This window comes from Protopterus annectens, chromosome 3.part0, assembly GCF_019279795.1.
Source record: "Protopterus annectens isolate FY-2018-M chromosome 3.part0, PAN1.0, whole genome shotgun sequence".
Classification (NCBI taxonomy): Eukaryota; Metazoa; Chordata; order Ceratodontiformes; family Protopteridae; genus Protopterus; species Protopterus annectens.
The window spans coordinates 1,814,655,403-1,814,678,594 of NC_056731.1; the positions used below are offsets into that span (position 1 = coordinate 1,814,655,403).

Here is a 23,192-nt window from a genome sequence, read left to right on the forward strand (position 1 = left end):
AGAGTGTGGCTGGGGGAGAAGGGTTTGAGATGTGAGATAACTTGCTCCACCTGACACATGATGGTTTGCACTCGATGCGGTGGAAGGGAGGCTATCTCATTGTCTGTGTCCAACTGAACGCCTATGAACTCAAGTCTCTGAATGGGATGACGATGAGACTTGCAGATGCTGACTGAGATGCCTAGGTATTGACATCACTGGAGCAAATAGTCCCTGGATGTCTCTAAGAGATGCCTGGTTGAAGCAGGGAGGAGCCAGTCGTCTAGGTATGGAAACACTCAGAATCCCAGCAGTCTCAAGTGAGCTGCTACCAGTACCATACATTTAGTAAACACCCTGGGGGTTGTAGTGAGACCAAAGGGCAGGATTACTGGTAGTGGCTGGCCTCCAGACAAAAGTGTAGACATCTTAAGAAGTGTCCATTAATGCTGATATAATAGTATGCATCCTGAAGAGCAATAGAGCATATCCAGTTTTCCTTTAGTAGAAATGGCAGAATGGACTGAACCATGACCATTTGGAACTCTGACTTCTTTACAAATTGATTCAGTTTGCTGAGGTCCAGAATAGATCCCCTGTTTTCTTTAGCACTAAAAAGAATCTTGAGTAGGTTCTGAATCCTCTCTTATCTGGTGGGACCTCATGGATAACTGTTTGGTCTAGCAGCTTTTGAATTTTCTAGAGTTGCTGCCTCCCTTTGACTGGGGGGAACATGGGGGAGTCTTTCCCTTTTGTTCGGGATAATTTGTGAAAATGGTATGAAACATATTGGAAATGATTTTCTGCACTTCAGTATCTTTTGTGACTCATGCCCAGACATCTGGGTGCCGAGACAAGCACCCCGTGACTGCCACCAGAAATTGGCAGTCAGGCAACCTTTCAGGAGTGCTGAAAGGGTTTATCCAAAAAGGAGTCTTGCAAACCCTGGTTCTGTAGGCTTTCTTTGCCGTAAAGATGGCATATTTCATTAGAACTCTCCCCTCTACCTCAGGGGGAGATATCCTCATATGAGACTTACAGAGCCACATTTTCCTACTTCCTCGATGATGCCTGGAAAAGGATCGCTGAGGGGTAGAAAAAGGTATCCCTATGGCAGACAAGGTCTCTCCATCCTATTCAATCTGGGAAAGCATTTCCTTAACAGTGGGGCCAAATAAAGATGATCCATCAAAAGAGCATTGATAAATGAAGACTTGAAAGTCTCTGCAAAGTCACACAAGTGCATCCAGGCACATCTCCTAATGGCTATATCTGAACCACTGCCCATGGGGTACCCTCAACAGTATAAAAAATTAACCTCATGGATGCATTAGAGATGGAAAGAAGAGCAGCCAGCTGTGAAGAAGACTTCTTAAAGTCTTCCATGAACATAGACTTGGAGAGGGATTTGGAAAGCTCTTTAGTCAAAGACAGCCAGTCTAATGAAATGTGCCAAGTAGTTCAGAGACCGTAAAGCAAAGGTCACTGAGGCACAGATGTACCTCCCGAATCTGTCCAATGCCCTGGACTCTCTGTTAGGGTGATAGAGGAGCTCTGTTCTGCCACCACAACCATGGCATCAACAGGGACTCCCTTTGCTTCACTGTGCCCTATCCTTGGGGGGTGGGGGGTGGGCAAGGAATTTATCAGGATGACAGGGAATGGGTTTTACAGTATCAGGTTCCTTCCACACCCAGTGAGAGACTAGATCTATAAGCTTATCTGCTGGGGAGTCATCCACAATGTAGATGGGTCAGACTCAAAAGATTCCAAGAACACTGACTCCAACTGGGAAAGGGAACTGGAGGACCATCCACCTTAATGCCTGAGAATTTTCAAGATGCCTTTGAAGGATATTTAATCCAGTGAAAACCTTGGGGACCCCTTCCCTTCATCGAAGTCAGTGTCTTTGGTGAGAGACTCCCGAGGGAAGTCTGTGCGTCTCCTCTTGCATTTTCTCTTACAGGGAGTCTCCTCAGTGGGAGGGCCTGTAAAGGTGTCTAAAGAGAGGCAAAAGTTCTCGAGGGGGAGTGTCTGTAAGCTTGACAGGGCTGGCTGTCCCGTGTGATAGGTCTAAGGGGATCAGAGCTCAGACCCAATAGCTTCGGGGCTGTAGGAAAGCAAAATGACTGGGAGGAGCCATAGCTGACTGCACCAGCACCAAAGCTCCTGATGCCACCATGCCATGACCCCACCCAGACCCCTGCCTTGAAGTGGGAGTCGGACACGAGCTGCCCAATGCTGAAACCCCAAGGAGCAGGGATGGCTGCAACAACCTCAGAGTCAAACCCAGTCCCCCAGACCAGGCACTGACGCTTCAGCTCCAAGACTTGTCCTGGTCCAAGGGAATCTGTGCCGAACAAGTCAGGGTAACAGTCGGAGTTGAAGACATAGATATCTTTTTATCCAATGCCAACACTCTTGGCTTTCTTGGATCTGAAGGCTTTGTAATCGCCAGTTGGATCAGAGAAGGAGACATCACAGTATGGGAAACAGAAGGATGGCTCATGGATCCAATGGGAGACAGAGTCAGTACAACCCCCATCTGAATCTAAGCTCTGAGTAACTTCCTCATTATCCTATCCACTTCGGCTTCGGAAAGGCTACTGGATGACCTGATGGAGGAAGTGGCAAATTGGAGCTAAGACTCCTCACTCCTTGGGGTCTCTTCTAGGAAGGGAGAACAAAGCCGAGGAGAGAGAGGCTCCAGAAAGAGCCCTGGGGACCGGGTCCTTGGAGACATAGAATTGGTACTTGTCAGATCCAACTGTTTTTGCTTCAGATGCAATTTTTTTTTAACTTTTTTAACTTTAGTAGGAGGCTCCAAAGAAAGACTTGACTTACGAGAGCAGGTTGGAGACCACTTTCATGATTCCTTAGCCTGCTAAGAGGCTTTAGGTATTTTTGCGGGGGGTTGAGTCCCTGGAACAGAAGACGATGGTAGCAAGCCCTTTAGGACCAGTTTGTTATGATGGTCACTAATGGTCCTAATTCCTGCACAAATGGAACTGTAGGTATTTAAGTTTGAAGCACCCAGACAATGGACACACTCCCTGTGGACATCAGAATTAGGAATCTTGTACCCACAGGAAGTGCATTTCTTAAATCTAGTGGGTTTATCAGCCATAATTACAGGAACAAATTGTAAAGAGAGAACCAAACTTTTTTTTTTTTAATAAGCTACCAATAATGGCACACTGAAGGGTAGGAAGAAAGAAAGAAAGAAAGGAGGAAGAGAAGTACCAGCAATGGCACTGAGAGCTACCCTAGGTAGAAAAATAACAGAAAAACTGGGATTTACAATCCTAACATGATATAAAATCATGAAACTAAGACAAGGGAGGAAGAGGTGATGAGAATATGTAAGAATATAGAAAAAAACAAGGAAATTGAACTAATTGAAATTGAAAAATATTCCCCAAAGCTCTGTGAGAAGGATCCGTGTCTGTAGCGATATGGCGGCAAACAAGATCTGGGGTATTATGGGTAAAGGGAGGGGCTTGAGAATTGGATCCAAGAGTCTAGTAAATGTGTCTGAGTCGGATCCAAGGTCAGATTCAAGACCCATCAGCTGGGGAACAAATAAACAGGGCATCAGATCTCTGGACATTTATAACAGCATGGCCTGCACTGCCAGTTTGCTGCCAGGGACGCTGAACACTGACCAGATAACCATAAGGACATTATGCAGATACTAGCAATACATTTACTTCCCCACCCCTTTTTAATGGGATGTTATTACTAAACATTAGTAATGAAAAAAAGAGGAAGGGTGCAAAACAAGAGAACAGGAGTGAGTAGAGTGTGTGACTGTTTTTTTTTTCTTCCCAAAGTGAGCAGGCTCATAATTACATACTTCTGCCTCTATCCTAGCTTCTCTGGATTTAATTAATTCAAGACACTCATATCAACTGCTTTACTTGAACATTGGCAGTCTCAGCTCAAGGAAAGCCAACATCTTAAGCAAATGTCCAATGAGCATATCAACTATTTTACAGAAATTTAAGGATCTTGAGCAAAAAATTATATATATTTTTTCTTGCACACTATTTTAAAGATCCTTTTCTCTTAAATAAATTACAAGGGGAATTTACTGCAAGGCTAATGCACAATAATGAACTATTACTTTACTTTACAATAAAAATACTCCTGTATTAAAAAAAAAACTTTACATATTAATTAAAATTACTAATTTTAAATCTTTACAGTAACAGTAACTGTGTGTGTTTTAAGTAAACTATAAGAAGGAAACCACACTATTCTATTTATCTTATTCACTTAAAACATTACAAACACTAATCAATAATGGCTGGTGACTCCTTGTTCTCTAACATTGCTGGTAAAACCTGGAACTCACTCCCTAGTGACCTGACCTTGCTTTCCTCAATATCACTTTTTAAAAACAAACTGAAAATATATCTCAAAACACTTTGGTTATGCCCTTGTGCTAACCCTGACTAACCAAGTAGGTGCTTCTCTGTTAACCTTTAAAGAATGTGTGTTTTCATATATTAACCTCATCATTCCTAATGTCTTCATGTACTATTCCCTAAAATCCTCATATATTAACCTCATGTCATTTCTTTCATGTTCCTGTATTATTCCCTAAATCATTACATGTACAAATAATCTTAAATCAGCAATGTAAAGTAATGAAAAGAATTGTTTTAAGTTGTAACTTGATTTTTAAATCTGTCATGTAAAATAACTATTATGTGTGTTCATTGGAGCTTTTCTCCCCGGGCCTCTGCTGAAAATGGACATACATCCAGTCAGACCTGCCTGGTCAACAAATGTAAAATAAAATACAAATAAATAAAATAATGCAATGTTTGGTGAATCATGGGAAGACCAATGTATAGAATTATTGTGTGAAGCTTAATTTTACAATTCTTGCTTAATTTACTAGAACAAGTTAAGTCCACAACTGTTGTAGTGAAACGTGCTGCTTACATAATATTGTGTGCAAAGGGACACTAACCAAGATATATTACAGAAAAGAAGAGGAAAGGAAAAAGTAAAAAAAGGGAGAGCTACACAGTGCACTTTCCATTATCACTTAAGGCTTAGTGCAGTGAGGTGGAACACTTTACACGTGCATGCTTCTTGTCATTATCTAAACCAAAATAATAACAACACAAGCAATGTCTCCAAGTCTCGGTACAGAATGTCATGTTTTGCATCACCTTTTCTACGGCAATCTGAGTGTAAACATCTCATATCCTTGGTCTCTCAAATCTCTGATACACATCAGCTATGATTCTCAGCATGCTTTGCTCAGAGAAACATCTAGGTTGTAAAATTTCACCCTTTTGTAAAACTTACTTGAACAACACTGTAAATATCCCAAATGAGGTTCCAAACAAACTCTTACTTGATAAACTCTGTTATTTTCTCTGCATGGAACAGCACCTCCTCTTTGGCCATGGTCAGCAGGTGTTTATTGGCTCCGACCCCTGAGTAAGTGGCTTGAAATGCCAGAGTTAATGTCTTCAGTAGTTTCCCCAGTGGGTTCTGTGTAGATTCAAAAGCCTGTAACAGAGTTCATAAAGCATTACTAAGCACATTTCTAAAGTAGTGCATTTTTGACATTTGGAGACGAAATAAAAATAAAACAGGCTCCTCATATTGAAGACAAATATGATCAAAAAAGCAACTGCAGATTACATAATGTTAGCTATACTCAATTATAATTTATTTACACTTGTTAACAAGGACAGCCCAACAGAGCCACACACCTCTTATCAGTGGTGTCCTGGGAAGAAATGCTCCACAAAACCAAAAAAGATGAGCATGAGCAATGTTTTGCGGTACCTACTTCAAATATCAGAAAAGAATGTGATCAGAACTTCTGGAGCTACTGTAAACTAACTTGTATACCATCTTCCATCATGCAGCACCCCACCCAAAACTTTGGACAGTGCATGTTTTTGGACAGCACACCTCTTCAATAATGGAAGAAAATTAAATAATTATGCTTAAGGGGAAAAGAAAAGAAAAAAACCAGCCAACCAAGCAATCTGAAACCATAGCAACTAAACTGGTAGTGACAGAAAAGCTTAAGCTGAAAGGAAGTAGGCAAAAGGGGATTTAAAAGGGAAGCAGATTTTTTTTTTTAGATATAAAGGAAAAAAAAATGAGGAAGGGGTAGAACTATCAATGCTCAGCAAAGATGGGAGGGACATCATAGAAGGCGCTTAATATATACTTTATTGAAATTTTCAAAGGAAAGCAATGGAATTGTGGCATGCTGATAGGGAGGCAGGACAAATGTGAAAGAAGACACTAGGATAGACAGAATGGAGGCTCAGTGGGTAATGGCTGGCCTTTTGAGGAATAAAGCATTGGCATGCCTCCAAAGTCATGAGAAATCTGAACAATATGATGGAGAACTTTAGCAGAAATGTCAAAGGACAGTAGGACAGCAAGTGTGGTGCTCTTGTATAAGGGGGAGAAGCAGAAAAAAACTCTGATGAAATCTAGACCTGTTAACTTAACAACAGTTGAACTGAACACGTAGATAGAACAAAATCTCACCAAAAACACAGTAGTCACAGAAACACTAGGCTTTAATGAAGCTTTCGGGCTCTCAACCCGTCATCAGCATATAACATTATACATTTTACCACATTTAAATAGAGGAGACAGTTAAAATCACATGACCAAACCAACCAATAAAGCATTGTAAAAGAAATAAAGAGAACATTAAAAGGGAAATACATATACTTCTCACAAAAAATACTTCTCACAAAAAAAAAATATATATATATAAGGTGTTTTCTTAAAAAATACCATAATAATTTACTTAAAAGTATTTTATTATAACACTAACCTAGTTAATATACTATAAATTACTCATTTGTCTCTTAACTAGTACAGGTTTAATACTAGTGGTATTATTTAATCCAGGTAATGTGTCAGCCTGTAACCTTATTATCCATTCTAACTCTCTTAATTCTAAAAGGTTATTAACATCACCCCCCTCATACCCACTTGTATTACATCTATACATCTAAATTTAAAACTGTGTGTATTAAACTCATGTATATGCTTATATAAAGCATTAGTTTGTATTTTTCTACTTATCTCAGATCTATGTTCAATTATACGATCTTTAAGCCTACGTATAGTCTTTCCTACATAAAATGCCTGACACTGCATACAAGTAGCAAGGTAAACTAATTTCATAGTGTTACAATTAGCATTACAATAAAACTGAAATTTCTTGTGTGTAACAGGATGCTTAAAGTTACTATCTATTTCTAAAATATGTTCTCTTCATTTCTTTTACAATGCTTTATTGGTTGGTTTGGTCATGTGATTTTAACTGTCTCCTCTATTTAAATGTGGTAAAATGTATAATGTTATATGCTGATGAAGGGTTGAGAACTTAACAACAGTGTCATGGAAAATCAGAGACAGAATCTTGAGGGGAAGTCTGGAACAACCATCTCCAGGACAGCAACAAAGATGAACTTATGGCCAGAAGACGATAGTAGTCAAATCTGATCTACTTTTATGACTGGGTTAAAGGAGAATTTGAAAGGGCAGTACCAGCAGAGATATTTTACCAAACTTCAACAGGGCCTCTTACCTGGTCCTGCACATGAAACTAATAAGAAAACTGGAGAGATTAGAGTTAGGACTGAGACTGAGGAACTAGATAGCTGTCAGGCTGAATGACAGGACACAGAAGGGCATGATGAGAGGGGACAATGCTGATAATTAAGAAAATAACTATTGAAGTACCACAGAGCTGTGTTTTGAGCATACTACTATTCAGAGAGCTTGTCTATGACATACCTGAGGGAAGAAAGAACAGGAACAACCTCTCTGCAGAAGACCCGAAAATAACTGCAGCTGTACAGGATGGGGGAAATAGTACAGAAAAGAACATAGAAAGGCTGAAGTGAAAGTTGAGGTTTGATGCAAACAAATGTAAAGCACTTCATTTTCACCACAAAACCCTGGTGTGAAGTATCAGCTGGAGAGAATAAAACAGACAAAAAAGAGCACAAAAAAGGACTGAGAGTGTTGTCCACACCTGAAAGGGACCACTGGGAGCAGAGTAAGATGAGAGTCCCATCAGCAAACAGAATGCCCGTGATTACTCTTGTGGGTCAGATTTAAGAAGCAAAGGGGTAATGAATCCACTTTATAGGTCCTTGGTCAGACCACACCTTCTGCATTACATGCCATACTGGAGGCCATGTAAGTATAAAAGGACATCAAGCTAATAGAAGGAATCCAGAGGAAAGCTAGCAGAAAGATCCTGGGAATAAATATGATCAACGGTTAAAGGAGCTAGAACTCTTTCCACTTAGAACCAGAAGAGAAAGGGAGCAACATCGTTGATACTGGTGTACAAGATCATGTCAGGGAGGACTGAAGGGTTCATTCTGAACAATAAAGAAGGAGAATTAGAGGGCACAAGCAACAAAGTGCACTGCCTAACTACTCCCTTGATCTATGAAAGAGGGCACAATGAATGTACTATTGGTATGGGTGGTATAAAAATTATCCACAAAGGCATTCATCAGGAAATGCAAAAAGTGGGGAAATGGTATGGGTAATGGAAGGGGTCTATTACATAAGCAAATGGACTAAATTGTGAACGCTATATAATCGACCCAAACAAAGTGAAAATTAAAAATGTCTAACACATGGGGAAAAAATCCAAATACAACATAAAGTGGGGGGCTTTGCCCCTATACCCCCCTACTTAAATAAATCAACTTCGAGATCACACTACAGTGGAGGAAATGACAAACTCCCAAAACCAGGCCAGTGATTTTTTTCCCTAGGAAAAGAAATCGCTGTTCCGTGCTTTCAGCATTTAGCCATTTCATGTAATCACGCTCGACAAAACAGCGTTTGCTTAAATAATAGGAACCCAATGGAAGACATGGCGTAGAGAGAGAATGCTCAATGTACTTAAAACTGTAGGCTTAACAGTATTATTGTCTTCTGCTGTTAAGCAAGTGCAGTGTAATGTCCATATTTTTTGTATTTAAATTGTAGTATATCTCATTTCACAAAATAAATAATTGCTTAAAAAGTGTACACAATAGCTTATATGATATATGCTTGGCTACATTCTTGCTCTTAGACGGACTACATTGATTAAAAAATACATCCACTCAATCCTTTTCATGCTTCAATCTCAGGAACAAAAAGCTTTCTATTACTGTCTAAAATGAGTGCAGTATCCCATTTTGGATTGGACAGTGGTTAGCTCTGGCAATAAAGTATAGGTGTCCATCAGCAGGGTATTAATATGCAAGTTTTATTTACTTTGTTTACAACGATAGTCCAACTGGGTCAAAAACCCCTTTTCAGCAGAAACCAACAGAGAAAAATACCATACATGAATATACACAGGACAAAGTACACAAAGAGAAAAAAAGTTAAAGCAATTTTTCTAAGAAGGTAACATATTTTACTTATTTACATTTGTTAACCGGGAAGTGTCTGACTGGGTTGAAAAAAAACATTTTCAGCGGAGACCCAGGGAGAAAAGCTCTACAACAAAAAGAACATTATTAAGGTACAAGCAGTAAACTTAGAGTAGTACATTGCTAACAATATGTAAATGAACTTAAAAATATTTTAGCAACATATAACAGCAAAAATACAATATAAATATGCAAGTTGCAGGCATACAGAAATACTTTTTTTTTACAATATATATAAGAGGTACATAAGTAATGTAGCTTTACAAGGTGAGCCACTTCAGAAAGACCAAAATACCAAAATTGGTCATGTAGTTTTACAAGTTAGGTCATCTGAAGTAACAAAGATTATAAAAGAAAAGACAGATATAGTGAGATAGCCCTATGTGGGATGAGCACTATTTAGGCTATCATGTGTAAGATGAGTGGGAAAAAATAGGAAGAATATTAGTTGGGAGCAACACAGGGGCATAGCCAATTATCATTTAAATAGTCTTTCATGGTAGTTTTAAATGTGGACAGGTTGGGGTTTTTAGTTATCTGTGAGGAAGGGTGTTTCAATCTTTGGCTATTTTATGGGAGTAGAGGGAGTTTCCATGATAGTTGCGAGACTGGGTTACTTTTAGCATTAGTTTGATGGATGACCTGAGAAGTCTACAGTTTGTGTTTGGCTGGACTAGGTTTGATAGAGCTGGGCAGTCAGTACGGTTGAATATGATTTTATGGACAAGTGAAAGTTGTTTTAGTAATAATAAGTTGGGAAGTTCTGGCCAGTTGAGCTGTCGGAGAGCAGTGCAGTGGTGTGTTCTGTGGGGTTGGTTGGTAACTAACTTAGCTTTTCTAAATACGGAGCACAAAAACCAGGAAATATATCACACAAACAGGATCCAAGAAAGTGTTGGTGGAAACGCCAAATAAATACCAAAGAGTACTAACCACAGGACAAGTTTATTGAAGTAAAGCGCTTTTCGTCTGCGTAGTACACAGACTTCTTCAGACAAATTACTTAAGTCAACAACAGCTTATATACTTTCCTTAATTCCTTAATTGACTGTTAATGATAACAATCAATCAATTAAGCATAATACAAATATAAAAATAGGTATTACCCAAACGTAGACATAACTATAAGTACAAAAATACAAAGCATTGTTAAAAATGTTGTAAAAACAACTAAAAAAGCTAAAAGAAACTAAAATTAGCTAAAGAATAATAACTTAACCCCACAAAATGGAACTGGTTCTTACCTATACCTAGTAAAATACATGTTTTTAAAGTAAATAAGTACATAGTAAGTATATTTCTGCAACCTATATACACAAATGTAAGTAAATAGGAGTAAAAATAAAGACAGAAGAAAAGATGGCAGGACACTGCTGCTGCTCAATAAAACGTTTAATAAAAACTTTAAAACAAGTAAACGAAGTAAACCAAATGCAGACAAAATGAAAAAAGGTTAGCGCTTTCGGGTTACACCCTTCATCAGACAACAAACACTGCATGCACATTCTTTTTAAAAGGAGTCACAACCAATAAAAACCTTATAGGTCAATGAAACACACGCCTCTTCAGGAGTGTGGGTTTTAAAGGAATAACATCATTTAAACCTGGGGGTAGGTGTGCCATTAAGTCTATAATCCATTTAGTTTCATCCAAGGCAATGAGTAAGTGAGTAAATAGATACAAGACAGGGGTGTAAGAAAATATAAACTATCTTAATAAATTCCTCAGTTTAAGTAAACAACTGATGGAACAACCCTCATTTAAACCGGGAAAAGCATAGGCAAAAAAAAACAAAAAAAAAACAAAAAAAACAAAAAAAAAAAAACAAAAAAAAATGCAGTATAAAATCAAGTTTAATCAGGGTATAGTTATACTTTGTGGGGGTATGTTACTCATAGTTATTCCTTTAGTATTCATACCTTTCACACATCTCCATACATACCTTATACACTCACATACACGTTTTAAGGTGTCTATATTACATTATTATTCTTTATTTTTACTCCTATTTGCTTACATTTGTGTATATAGGTTGCAGAAATATACTTACTATGTACTTATTTACTTTAAAAACATGTATTTTATTAGGTATAGGTAAGAACCAGTTCCATTTGTGGGGTTAAGTTATTATTCTTTAGCTAATTTTAGTTTCTTTTAGCTTTTTTAGTTGTTTTTACAACATTTTTAACAATGCTTTGTATTTTTGTACTTATAGTTATGTCTACGTTTGGGTAATACCTATTTTATATTTGTATTATGCTTACTTGATTGATTGTTATCATTAACAGTCAATTAAGGAATTAAGGAAAGTATATAAGCTGTTGTTGACATTAAAGATAGTCTTAACGAAATGCTTCTTGAGGGCCGACTTCAGCAGGAACAGCACAATTACCTATCCACGTCATATCCTAGGTTCCCTTGCCTTTTTGGGATCCCTAAGATACATAAGGATCTTTATAATCCACCTATGCGTCCCTTAGTTTACGGACGTGGATCCCCTACGTATGCTTGTGCTGAACTAGTAGATTTTATACTATAGAAATACCTGACACAAGAAGAACAAATATGTAAGGACTCGTGGACCTTCTTGGCCAAAATAGGTGAAATCACCTTTGACCCCAATATCAACTTTCTTACTGTTGATGTCAAAGACCTTTACACCTGAATACCCCTAGAATTGGCCAGTGACTGGGTGGGTATTACCCTTAAAAGGAATCAAGCACCAGCTGCAGAAATATCCTTAGTTCTTGAACTTCTAGAGATTATTTTACATAACAACTACTTTTTGCTGGGTGAGAATTTTTACCTACAAACAACTGGGGTGGCCATGGGCTCGCCCTGTGGGGCTAGCTTGGCCAATATGGTTATGTCGTACTGGGAACGAGAATATGTGTTTAATAACAGTGAAGTTATGCACAAGATTAAGTACTATACATGGTACTTGGATGACATCTTCATCCTACTTAAGGGTAACGAATCCGAATGCAACTCCCTTCTGGATTTCTTTAATTCTTCCACTGACTTTTTGTCTTTCACCTTTGATTTTAGCAAAAATGCCATAGCTTACTTAGATATATGGTTGGAGAAAAACATTGAACTGGAGAAATATGTAGCTAACATCTATAGAAAACCAACGTACTCTAATTCTTTACTACATTATAGCAGCTGTCACCCAAGCTACCAGAAAAGGTCAGTAGTTAAGGGGCAGTTAGTTAGGGCTGCTCGTATTGTTAGCTTGGATACCGATTTTCAAAATGAATGTAAATCACTTGTTGACATGTTCCCACACAGTGGGTACCCGCCACCCTTACTTGATAACTTAGTGAGAGAGGTGACTAATAAAAGATTTAATGGTACGTACTTACCTCTACTTAGGGTAGACACACCTGAAGAGGGTACCAACATAACTACCCCTACTCTGGTTAAACTTAGACAGGTACCTACGTCTAATACACCTAATACTAACACCAGACTAATTCTAACTTATAGTATTGATAGCTACTATATATTTGATATTATTAAAAAGAATTGGGACATTTTTAGGAACAATCTTACAGTATTAAGCAAAGTAGGGTATAAACCAGATATTACATTTCGGAGGGGCAAAAACTTAAAATCCTTATTGGAATTTAATGACAACATCCCTACTCGAACACCTGGTATGTACAAGTGCCAAAACTGTAACCAGTGTAAGCATATTTTGGAATCTAATAGGTTTACAGCTAACAACCAATGCTTTAACTTGCGTTGCAGATCCACCTGTAATACCCGCATGGTTGTTTATTTAGCACAGTGCCAAAAATGTGAAGGGTTCTATGTGGGTAAAACTGAACGTAGGTTACATGAACGGATCTACGAGCACCAATATGCTATAAGTAAAGACAAGCAAGAGAATGCGTTGGCTAAGCACATCTCTATGTTTAAAGACCATTCCTTTAAATTTATGGTCATTGACCAGTTACTTGAAAATAAGAGAGGGGCCCCTTTACAGTTACTATTGGAAGCATCAGAACTGAGATGGCAGATCAGACTTAATGCCTATGCTTTTCCCGGTTTAAATGAGGGTTGTTCCATCAGTTGTTTACTTAAACTGAGGAATTTATTAAGATAGTTTATATTTTCTTACACCCCTGTCTTGTATCTATGGTATTTACTCACTTACTCATTCATTTTTATTGACTTATTGTCCTGTTTTGTTTGTATTTCTACCTTCAGAGATAGCATGTATGCACTTATTAACTGTATCTGTTTGTGCGTGTATATATTTATACATTCTTATATATTTCTATACATTTTACATATACCCACATACATATTTTAAAGTGCTTATCTATGTAAGATGTAGAAATACAAGTATTCATCCATTTTGTATTTTCTAAAAAATACATTTCTTAAAAAATGCAGTATAAAATCAAGTTTAATCAGGGTATAGTTATACTTTGTGGGGGTATGTTACTCATAAAGGAATACTTATTCCTTTAGTATTCATACCTTTCACACATCTCCATACATACCTTATACACTCACATACACGTTTTAAGGTGTCTATATTACATTATTATTCTTTATTTTTACTCCTATTTACTTACATTTGTGTATATAGGTTGCAGAAATATACTTACTATGTACTTATTTACTTTAAAAACATGTATTTTACTAGGTATAGGTAAGAACCAGTTCCATTTTGTGGGGTTAAGTTATTATTCTTTAGCTAATTTTAGTTTCTTTTAGCTTTTTTAGTTGTTTTTACAACATTTTTAACAATGCTTTGTATTTTTGTACTTATAGTTATGTCTACGTTTGGGTAATACCTATTTTTATATTTGTATTATGCTTAATTGATTGACTGTTATCATTAACAGTCAATTAAGGAATTAAGGAAAGTATATAAGCTGTTGTTGACTTAAGTAATTTGTCTGAAGAAGTCTGTGTACTACGCAGACGAAAAGCGCTTTACTTCAATAAACTTGTCCTGTGGTTAGTACTCTTTGGTATTTATTTGGCGTTTCCACCAACACTTTCTTGGATCCTGTTTGTGTGATATATAACTTAGCTTTTCTGTTATAGCAGGAGTCTAGTTTATTTAGGTCAGTTTTTGATAGGTTAGTAAAGACCTCAGAGCAATATAGGAGGGTGGATAGCAAGTGGGATCTTGCACTGGCCAGTCTAGCTTGTTGTTTAAGGTAAGGTTTAACCCTGTATAGAGCACCTAGTTTAGAGTGGATTTTTTTGATGGTCAGATAGATGTGTTTATCAAATTTTAGTGAGTCATCTATGGTTACCCTAGCAGCCTGGTCTGATTGGTGGGTTTGATTTTTGTACTGTTGTTAATTAGTATGGAGCGGTACTGGGTTTGGAAGATTTATTAGAGAAAATAATGAGCTTGGTCTTATTTGGATTTAGGATGAGTTGGTGGCTGGTGAGGTACTTTTCAATGTCTTGGAATGATGATTGCATTTTGTGTTGGAGTTCTTGTGGGGAGTGGGCTGAGCAGATAAGGGAGGAGTCATCTGCATACTGGATGATGGTGGCATGTTGGGTGTCAGTATATAGGTTGTTGGTAAATATTATGAAGAGGAGGAGCCCAAGTATGGAGCCATGCGGTGACTGGTAATAGTGGGGAGAGGTTGTTTGCCCATTTAGTGACCTGTTATTGGTCAGATAAATAACTGTGAAACCATGTTAGGGATGTGGTATTGAGACTAAGTGGCAAGTTTGTTGAGGAGCAACTGATAGGACACTGTGTCAAAAGCTTTTGATATATCTAAGAAAACGGCTGAGACTAGTTGTCCTTCATTTTTGAGGTGTCGAATGGTCTCTGTAAAGGTTATGAGGGCTGAGTTAGTATTGTGTTTAGGCCTGAAGCCATGCTGGGGAGTAGTTTGTTGGTAGTGAGGTGACTCATGAGTTGCTGGTGGATACATTTCTCTAGAATTTTGGCAAGGGGAATACAGTGGCGATGGGAAGGTAGTTAGTTATGTCTCTAGATGGGCCGCCCTTATGAAGTGGTATGATATGAGAGAGTTTCCATAATTTGGGTATGTACTATTCGGAGATAGAGCAGTTTACTAGTAATGATATGGGGTAGGCAATGGATGGGGCAGCTAGCTTTAGATATTCATTTGGAAGCTGGTTGGCAGCTAAGCAGCATGGTTTTAATTTACATAGGAGTTTTTCATGTAGAAAGTTGGAATGGAAATAAAGGAGAAGGAGTTTGCATCAGAGGTAGATGAGGGGACAGTGAGTGGTGGGATTATTTTGTTGTCTAGTAGAGCAGTAATAGCGTTGATGAAGTGTGGACTGAATTGTGAGGCTAAGGGCACAGATAGGTTAGTAGTGTGTGTGTGTGTGTGTGGGGGGGGGGGGAGTTACCGGGGTTAAGGAGGTGGTTGATATTCTGCCAGAATTTTTGTGGATTGTGCTGGTATTTTTGTTGGCAGAAGAGGAAATAGGTTCTTTTATCCTTGATGATGTTTTTCTTAGCATGGTTTCTAAGTTGTTTGTAAAGGGTGAGATTGTTATTTTTGGTCATATGATATAGTGGCCAGGCCTTATCTCTTTGTTTCATTAGTTGCTTTGTTTCTTTAGAAAGCTATGGTAGCTGTTTGTTTTTATTTTTGGTGAATTTTTCTGAGGGGAGCAAGATTATTTAATATTTCAAGGAATCTGTTATTGAACTATTCTACAGCTAGGTGTAGTTGAAGTTTTTTTAATGGGTACCAATTGCAGTTTTGTAGTAGTAAACTGAAGGTGTCAGAGGAGAAATATTTTTTGCTATGGGTGTATTTGTATGAGATGCTGGTTTGGATATGTGTTTTCTTCCTAACTAGAAATGTAGGAGCATGGTCACTTGTGACTGGTAGACAGACTGCCTGGTACCCATGGTTTGGTTTGCTGTTTAAAATCCAGTCTAGAATTATTTTTATTGGAGTGCTTGTCAATGCAGGTGGGGTAGTTAATCATTTGGGTGAAGTTGTATAAGTTTATAAATGAGGTAGGGGAGTCAAAGGAGCAGGAGAATTAGTCTAGGTTGAAATCACCTAGAATGATGGTTTCTTGGGATAGAGAAAAAGATGACCAGGATAGGAAGGATTCTATGTTATGCAGGTTGTTGCCTGGTGGTAGGTAGATGGCTAAGATGTTAATGGATTTGTGAGGATTAATTTGGAGGCGAGTGATAAGGAGTTCAGCATGAGAGATGTCTGTTGGGAGCAGTTTAGTATTTCTAGATTATGTGATTCTTTAAACATAATTGCTACACTCCCACCACGTTTGTTTATCTGGTTCTGTCTTATAATATTGTAACCAGTTGAAGTGATTTCAGAGTCTTTGATGTGGGGCTTTAACCAGGTTTCAGTTATGACTGCAATGTCTGCAGAGTAGGAGGCAAGGGTGGCATGGAATTCAGGTAATTTGTTTGCAAAGCTTCTGAGATTAAAGCATGTAATGAGAAGGTCAGCGTTACTGCTAATAAGTAAAGATGTATAGGTAGTGGTGTCTGTGAGAATATGGGTGGACATGGAGGAACTGGAGCTTGGGGATAATGGGTAGGTTACATGGGAGGTACAGACGGGCCCAGGATTGGGATGGATATTTGATCTGAGTTTTACCTTTGTTAGAGAGTACAAAATTAGGTGCTTCAGTTTGGTTATAAGTTGATTATACCTGTAGAAGTACAACTGAGTGTCGGTGTGCTGTATATGTCTTGAAGGGAGGGCATTAGTATTAAATCTAGGGTAAGTCTTGGTGATGACATAATGATAAGGTTTGCATGGGAGTTGTGGTGAGGTGTATGTGAGTGTTGGGGATGGGTGCTTGGAGAGTTTGAAGTTATGCGGCTTGGTAGAATAGTAAGCAAGGAGGAGGATGCCTGATAATAGAGTGTTGTAGAGCAAATAGCTTTGGCCTTTCATTCTGATTGGAGAGTGGGTGCGGAATCAGAAAGTGAGTTATAGGAAAGTAGAGTGTAGTATGGTATTGTGAGGGGTTGAGTCTAGTTGGGGTTAGTGGGGAGAGAGTTGTGTATAAGAGTTAAAGTTAGAGGGGTGTGATTAGCTAAGGTGGGAAGGATGTGTATTGGAGAATTGTACAGGGGATGTGGTTAGCTTAGGTATAAAGGAAATGAGATAGGGGTGGGTGGGAATGGGGGTAGGGTAGAGAAGCAGTGTGGGCTGGCCTTGGGTAGGAGTGAATCAGACAAAAAATAATCCCTCAATCCACAGACTGGTTTGTAGGTATGTCTGTTTGGAGAAAAGGTACCTTGCCTTTCTGTGTTTGTTTTCTTTTGAATACATGCAGGACTTTACAGAACAAAAGTAATATATTTATTGCCAACAATGTGCTGTTTAGCCAAGTCAGAAACCTTGTGCTGTGTTGTATCTGTACTTATGTTAAATTTAGTGTGTTTATCTTAGCTGGGAGTCAGGAACAACTACTAAAAAGGTATGTATGACTGTATATTAAAGGAGTTTTGTAATTAAAGATTACAAGAAATGCTAGCTTGTGAATGGGGGTGGGGCAGCTGCTGTAATGCAGAGTAAGCTAACAAACAGTAGCAAAGGTAGGAGATAATCTTTCAGATGTACATTTTTAATGAATATTTTTTCATAATTACATGTGCTAAGCAGATTAATGGTAGATCAATTCTAAAAATCTAAAAGTCATATTCATATACAGATACAAAGCAGTATCGGAGCATAGTAGGGACAGTAGTTGCAATACAACACAAAACATAAATAGAGGTATTAGAGAGGAGTTATCAACATGAAGAGAGTAGGTATTAATAGAACAGTCTAGGTCTACAGGAGTCAGAGTAAGTTGATTTGGGAAGGAGAAAGAAGGTAAGTAGAGTGGGAAAAAATTAGGGAAAATACAGAAGACAGCAAGATAGTAGAGGTAGAGAGGACGGAAAAAGAGAAGTAGAATAAAGTAGGTATGGAATCACTTTGAGATTGGAGTATCAACAGAAAAAGGGACAGGAAAGGCCTCTTGTAGGTTAAATTTGACTGTTTTATAAAATATCAAGCAAGTGAGGATGGGAGGAGGAGGAAAAGCTGTTTAGAATGCTGATGACAGTGTAGGGTTAAGCCCAGCTGGTGGGGTACAAGAGAAGACCAGTGGAACAACAGAAATTTTGAGTTACAAGTCTTCAGAATACTTGCATGTTTTCCGCTGTAATTTACTGCGCCTATCATGCTGGGCTGCTTCAGCCTTTTGCCAAACCTAGACAGGAGGGATCTATGTCACTGTTCCACATGTGGAGCAGTAAAACATTTGGCATGGGGAGTTCAGTGCTATTTGTAACAACAAATCCTTTAAAAGCAGCTTAGAAAATTACTTGTTGCCTTCATCCATGGATATACTAAATTACATAACTTTTCATGTCCGCTTTACCACACATGCATTCATAGGCACAGGAAACAAAGTTACAAAGTTTAAAATGTATTTTGCATTGGCTATGCATATTCAATACATCTTAGCTACTGAGCTACATACACAGTGATACTACCTGTAAAATCAGCATGTCTGCATCATTCACATAAAACAAAATAATAACTACACGTGAGTTACCATACAACAGAAATAAAGCACTCCTGTGCTTTGTGTTACTATATATTTACAATGCAGGGACTTAAAGCAATTTAGTTCATCATACATACCAACAAATGAGCCTTCCAACAAGGGTGTTTTTTTCCCCCTGCCTCTATTAATTTGATGAAACTTTATCTTGTCGAATTACAAAAGATCGACAGCTAAAGATCGAAAGAGCCAAACCGCGAATGGCCAGCCAAGCAAATTTTTTCTCAGGGAAAGACTTCACTTGGCTATTAACGATAATTTGCCTTTTCCCAATATGGAGCGATCTTGGAGTTAGTATATTTAGTTAGGGAGTGGGGGCGAAGCCCCCCACTTAATTCAGTTTGAAAGGTTTCCATTTTGGGAAAAAATTTTCTTAGCTGATCGTTCGCAGATTGGACATTTCGATCTTTAGCTGCCGATCTTTTGTAGTTCGACAAGCTAAAGTTTCATCAAATTAATAGGGACTCTTTTTTTCCCTACAAAGCTGATTAAATCAACCATGAGACACAGACACTGCAAAATGGTGAATCTGCACAGAAAATGGCAGTGCTTTGCCACAAAAAATGGAAGTATGAAACTGTAAAAAATGAAAATAATAAGCATCACTTAAAAACAGAGCCAACTATAGTCATGCATCACCAGACATGACAATATTATTTAGATTTGTCCATCTGAGTAATTTTTGTAAATTCTCTTTTTATTAAAATCTTCATAGTTTAACAAAAAAGGTAGCTAGACCAGCAGATAGCAAAGAAAACTTTCACTAGTTAACAGAGAGTAAAAGAAACAAGCTAAACAATCTGCAGAGTATTTGTAACAGAAAGCAAAAACGTTTCTTAAATACTATAATTTATTTATTTGTCATTTCTTAACTGGGTTAATTCAACTGAGCCAAAGGCCCATTTTCAGTGGAGATCCGAGAAGAACAGCTCAAACAAATACAAAAAAAATTACAAAACTTGAAGACTATATAAAAAATTATACAAAAAGTTACAAAACTTCAAACCTGTACAAATGAAAAAATTACATAAAATCATGACTGTACAAATATAATTTTTTTTTGTGTCTTTTGGCTTTTCCCGGTTAGGGGTCGCCACAGCGGAACTCCGGTCTGCTAATGATTGGCAGATGATTTTTACATACCAGCTTGCCAGGCCGGACGCACACCCTTCAACGAAGGTACACCCATTCACACATGTCTCCACGCAGAAGACGCTCTATCTGAGAATCGAACCGGACAGCGTCTTACTGTGAGGCGACAACGCTGGTTAAAAATGAAGTTTTTATAGGTCAAATGGTAAATTATAAATAGACGAGATAGACTTAAGTAACAGATAACTTCATATAAATTTCCCCACAATTCAGTCTGTGAATTTTACTTAAAACATGGGAGACAGCTTCTATGCATTTGAATAGTTGCTTATATAGGAAAAAAATAAATCTTGACTCCATACTGCTATTAGCATATGAATTCTTCTAGCAGTAGTGCATCTTAAATTAAGGAATGGACTTTACAAGTAAAGATAATGTATTACTGCTTGTTAAACAACCTCCTTTAAGTTCTATATTACAACAAAGTAAATTATGAAAGTACAGTTGTGTACACTTACCATAAATGTAGATGTTCGAGTGTATTCATTGTTGCAGTCATTACATTTGGGTAATCTGCTGGCAGGTTGCCCTCAGTCGGCCTGAATTCCAAAGTCTTGGGGCCTGCGTCGGTTGCTGTCTCCTCTTCCATGACGTCAGGTCGTCAGGGGTATAAAACATGCAGCCGACACCATTTTCTTTAGTTTTTCTTGCCCCCGATGTCAGGTGCCCGCAAAAAGGTAGCAATATTTTATATATATATATATATATATATATATATATATATATATATATATATATATATATATATATACATGCATCAATATAAACTTTACCTTCATCTACAAGCAAATACACCACATAGGTTGTAGAAGATAGAGAAGGAAACATAACCTGTACAAAGACAGGGGGATGGCAGGAGGGTAACCCGAACTGCAACAGTGAATACACTCGAACATCTACATTTATGGTAAGTGTACACAACTGTACTATGTTCTTCGTGTTTCACTGTTGCAGTCATTACATTTGGGCAGAATCCCAAAGCTATGGTTGGGAGGCTGGAGCTAAACAGCATTAGGTGCACTGGCAAAGCCTGCCCTGGACTTAGAGTACAGAAGTAAATGGTAATGCTTTGTAAAGGTGTGAACAGAACTCCAAGTAGCAGCCTCTAGAATATCTTTGGTTGGTACCCCTCTGAGAAAGGCTGCTGAAGTAGCTGCAGATCTGGTGGAATGAGACCTAATGCCCTTGGGCACAGGTTTACCATGGTGTAAGTAGCAGAAACGGATGCAGTGGCTTATCCACTTTGAAATTGTCTGCTTTGAAATAACCTTTCCTTCTGATCCTGCAGCATATGACACTAGTAATTGCTTAGTTTTTCTTAGAGCTTTTGTCCTGCTCAAGTAGAATCTTAGCTGTCTGTGTATATCCAAAGAATGCAGAATTCTCTCCCCTTTGTTCTGCGGATTTGGATAAAAAGTTGGCAGATGAATTGTTTGGTTAAGAGTCACACTGTAAACCACCTTAAAGTGGGATTTGTCCTCAAAGACACCCTGTCTGGGTAAAATATGATAAAGGGCTCTACAGCCATGAGGGCCTGTAGCTCTGAAACTCTTCTTGCTGAAGTAATTGCTAGTAGCAGAGCTGTCTTCCATGATAAGAACTTTATATCAGCGGTAGCGGCTGGTTCAAATAGAGGCAGGGTGAGCTTTTCCAACACAACTGAGGTCCCATGCAGGTAATGGTGATCTTCTAAGAGGCCTTAGGTTTCTGGCTCCTCCAAGATACTGCTTTAGTAAAGGATGAGAAAAGATTGGTGGCTCTGTATTGTAATGAGCCGAAATGGCAGAGGCATGGATTTTGATTGATGAGAAAGATAGGCCTTTGTCAAGCATCTCAGTTAAGTATTGTAATATCTGAGGAATATGTGGTTCTGCTGTATCAGTTCCTTGTGCTTGATTCCAAGAACAGAATCTCTTTCATTTGTCAGCATAAGATTTTCTAGTACTAGTCCTTCTGGCTTCCAAAATGGCATCCATCACATCTTTACCGAGAGGTGTCGTTCGTATGATTACATGATTAGCCATGCTGCCAGGTTCAGAGTCTGTAGTTGATTGTGCAGGATCTGATTGTTTTGCTGGGACAGTAGTTGTGGTCTTTGAGACAAGGTCCAGGCTGGGTATTGAGACAAGTTCCTTAGGATTGGGTACCAGTATTGGCGGGGCCAGTCTGGGGCAATTAATATCATCTTTGGCTTTTCTTGCCTGACTTTTAGGAGGACCTTGGGTAGAAGAGGCAGAGGAGGGAAGGTGTAGACTGACAGGTTTTTCCAGCTGAAGGATAGGGCGTCCACTTTCCATGTTTGTCTGTGATCAGTCATTGTACAGAATCTTTTCAACTGATAATTTTGAGGAGAGGCAAATAGATCTATGTCTGGGCTCTCCCATTTCTCTGTTATCATGCTGAATACTTGTGGATTTAGTTTCCACTTGTGAGGATCCATAAGGTTTCTGCTTAAATCGTCTGCCAGTGTTCTGTTTTCCTGGCAGAAATTGAGCTTGAAGATTTATTTGGTAGGTCAAAGCTGTGTCCCACAGTGCGATGGCTAATCTGCAAACGGGGTAATGACTGTGTGCCCCCTTGCTTGTTTATATACCACATGACTGTGGTGTTGCCCGTCTTTATCAGTACTTGTCCTGGATGAAGTAAGTCCTTGAAGGCTGTTAGGGCATTTTGAACCGCTAGCATCTCTTTCTGGTTGATATGTAGATGCATTTGATTTGGTGCCCATATGCCCTGAATGCATCTCCTGTCATGTGGGCCCCCCAGGCATAATCTGATGCGTCTGTTGTTAAGGTTTGGCTGGCAGGGGGTAGAGTGAAGGGCCGTCCCATGTTTTGGTGACAGGCCTTTGCCCACCATAGAAACTCCTGTTGCAGGCAGGGGATGAGAGGAATCATTGTTTTCAGACTGTGTGAATGTTGACACCATAAACTTTTTAGGTACCATTGCAGTTTCCTCATATGCAGTCTTGCATATGGAATTAGTAGGATGCAGGATGCCATGAAGCCCAGAGCCTGCAGAACTCGT

The 23,192-nt window shown here is 38.5% G+C and overlaps 1 protein-coding gene across 4 annotated transcripts in view; it reads right to left on the reverse strand.

The window, feature by feature from the left end:
- Window positions 1-23,192, reverse strand: part of ALS2CL (ALS2 C-terminal like) — a 2,758,770-nt gene that overhangs the window by 698,315 nt on the left and 2,037,263 nt on the right. For all 4 annotated transcript variants that reach the window (XM_044065874.1, XM_044065873.1, XM_044065871.1 and 1 more), the window contains one exon: window positions 5,354-5,511. In XM_044065874.1, the coding sequence (XP_043921809.1) occupies window positions 5,354-5,511 (158 nt within the window). The remainder of the gene's footprint in view (window positions 1-5,353; window positions 5,512-23,192) is intronic.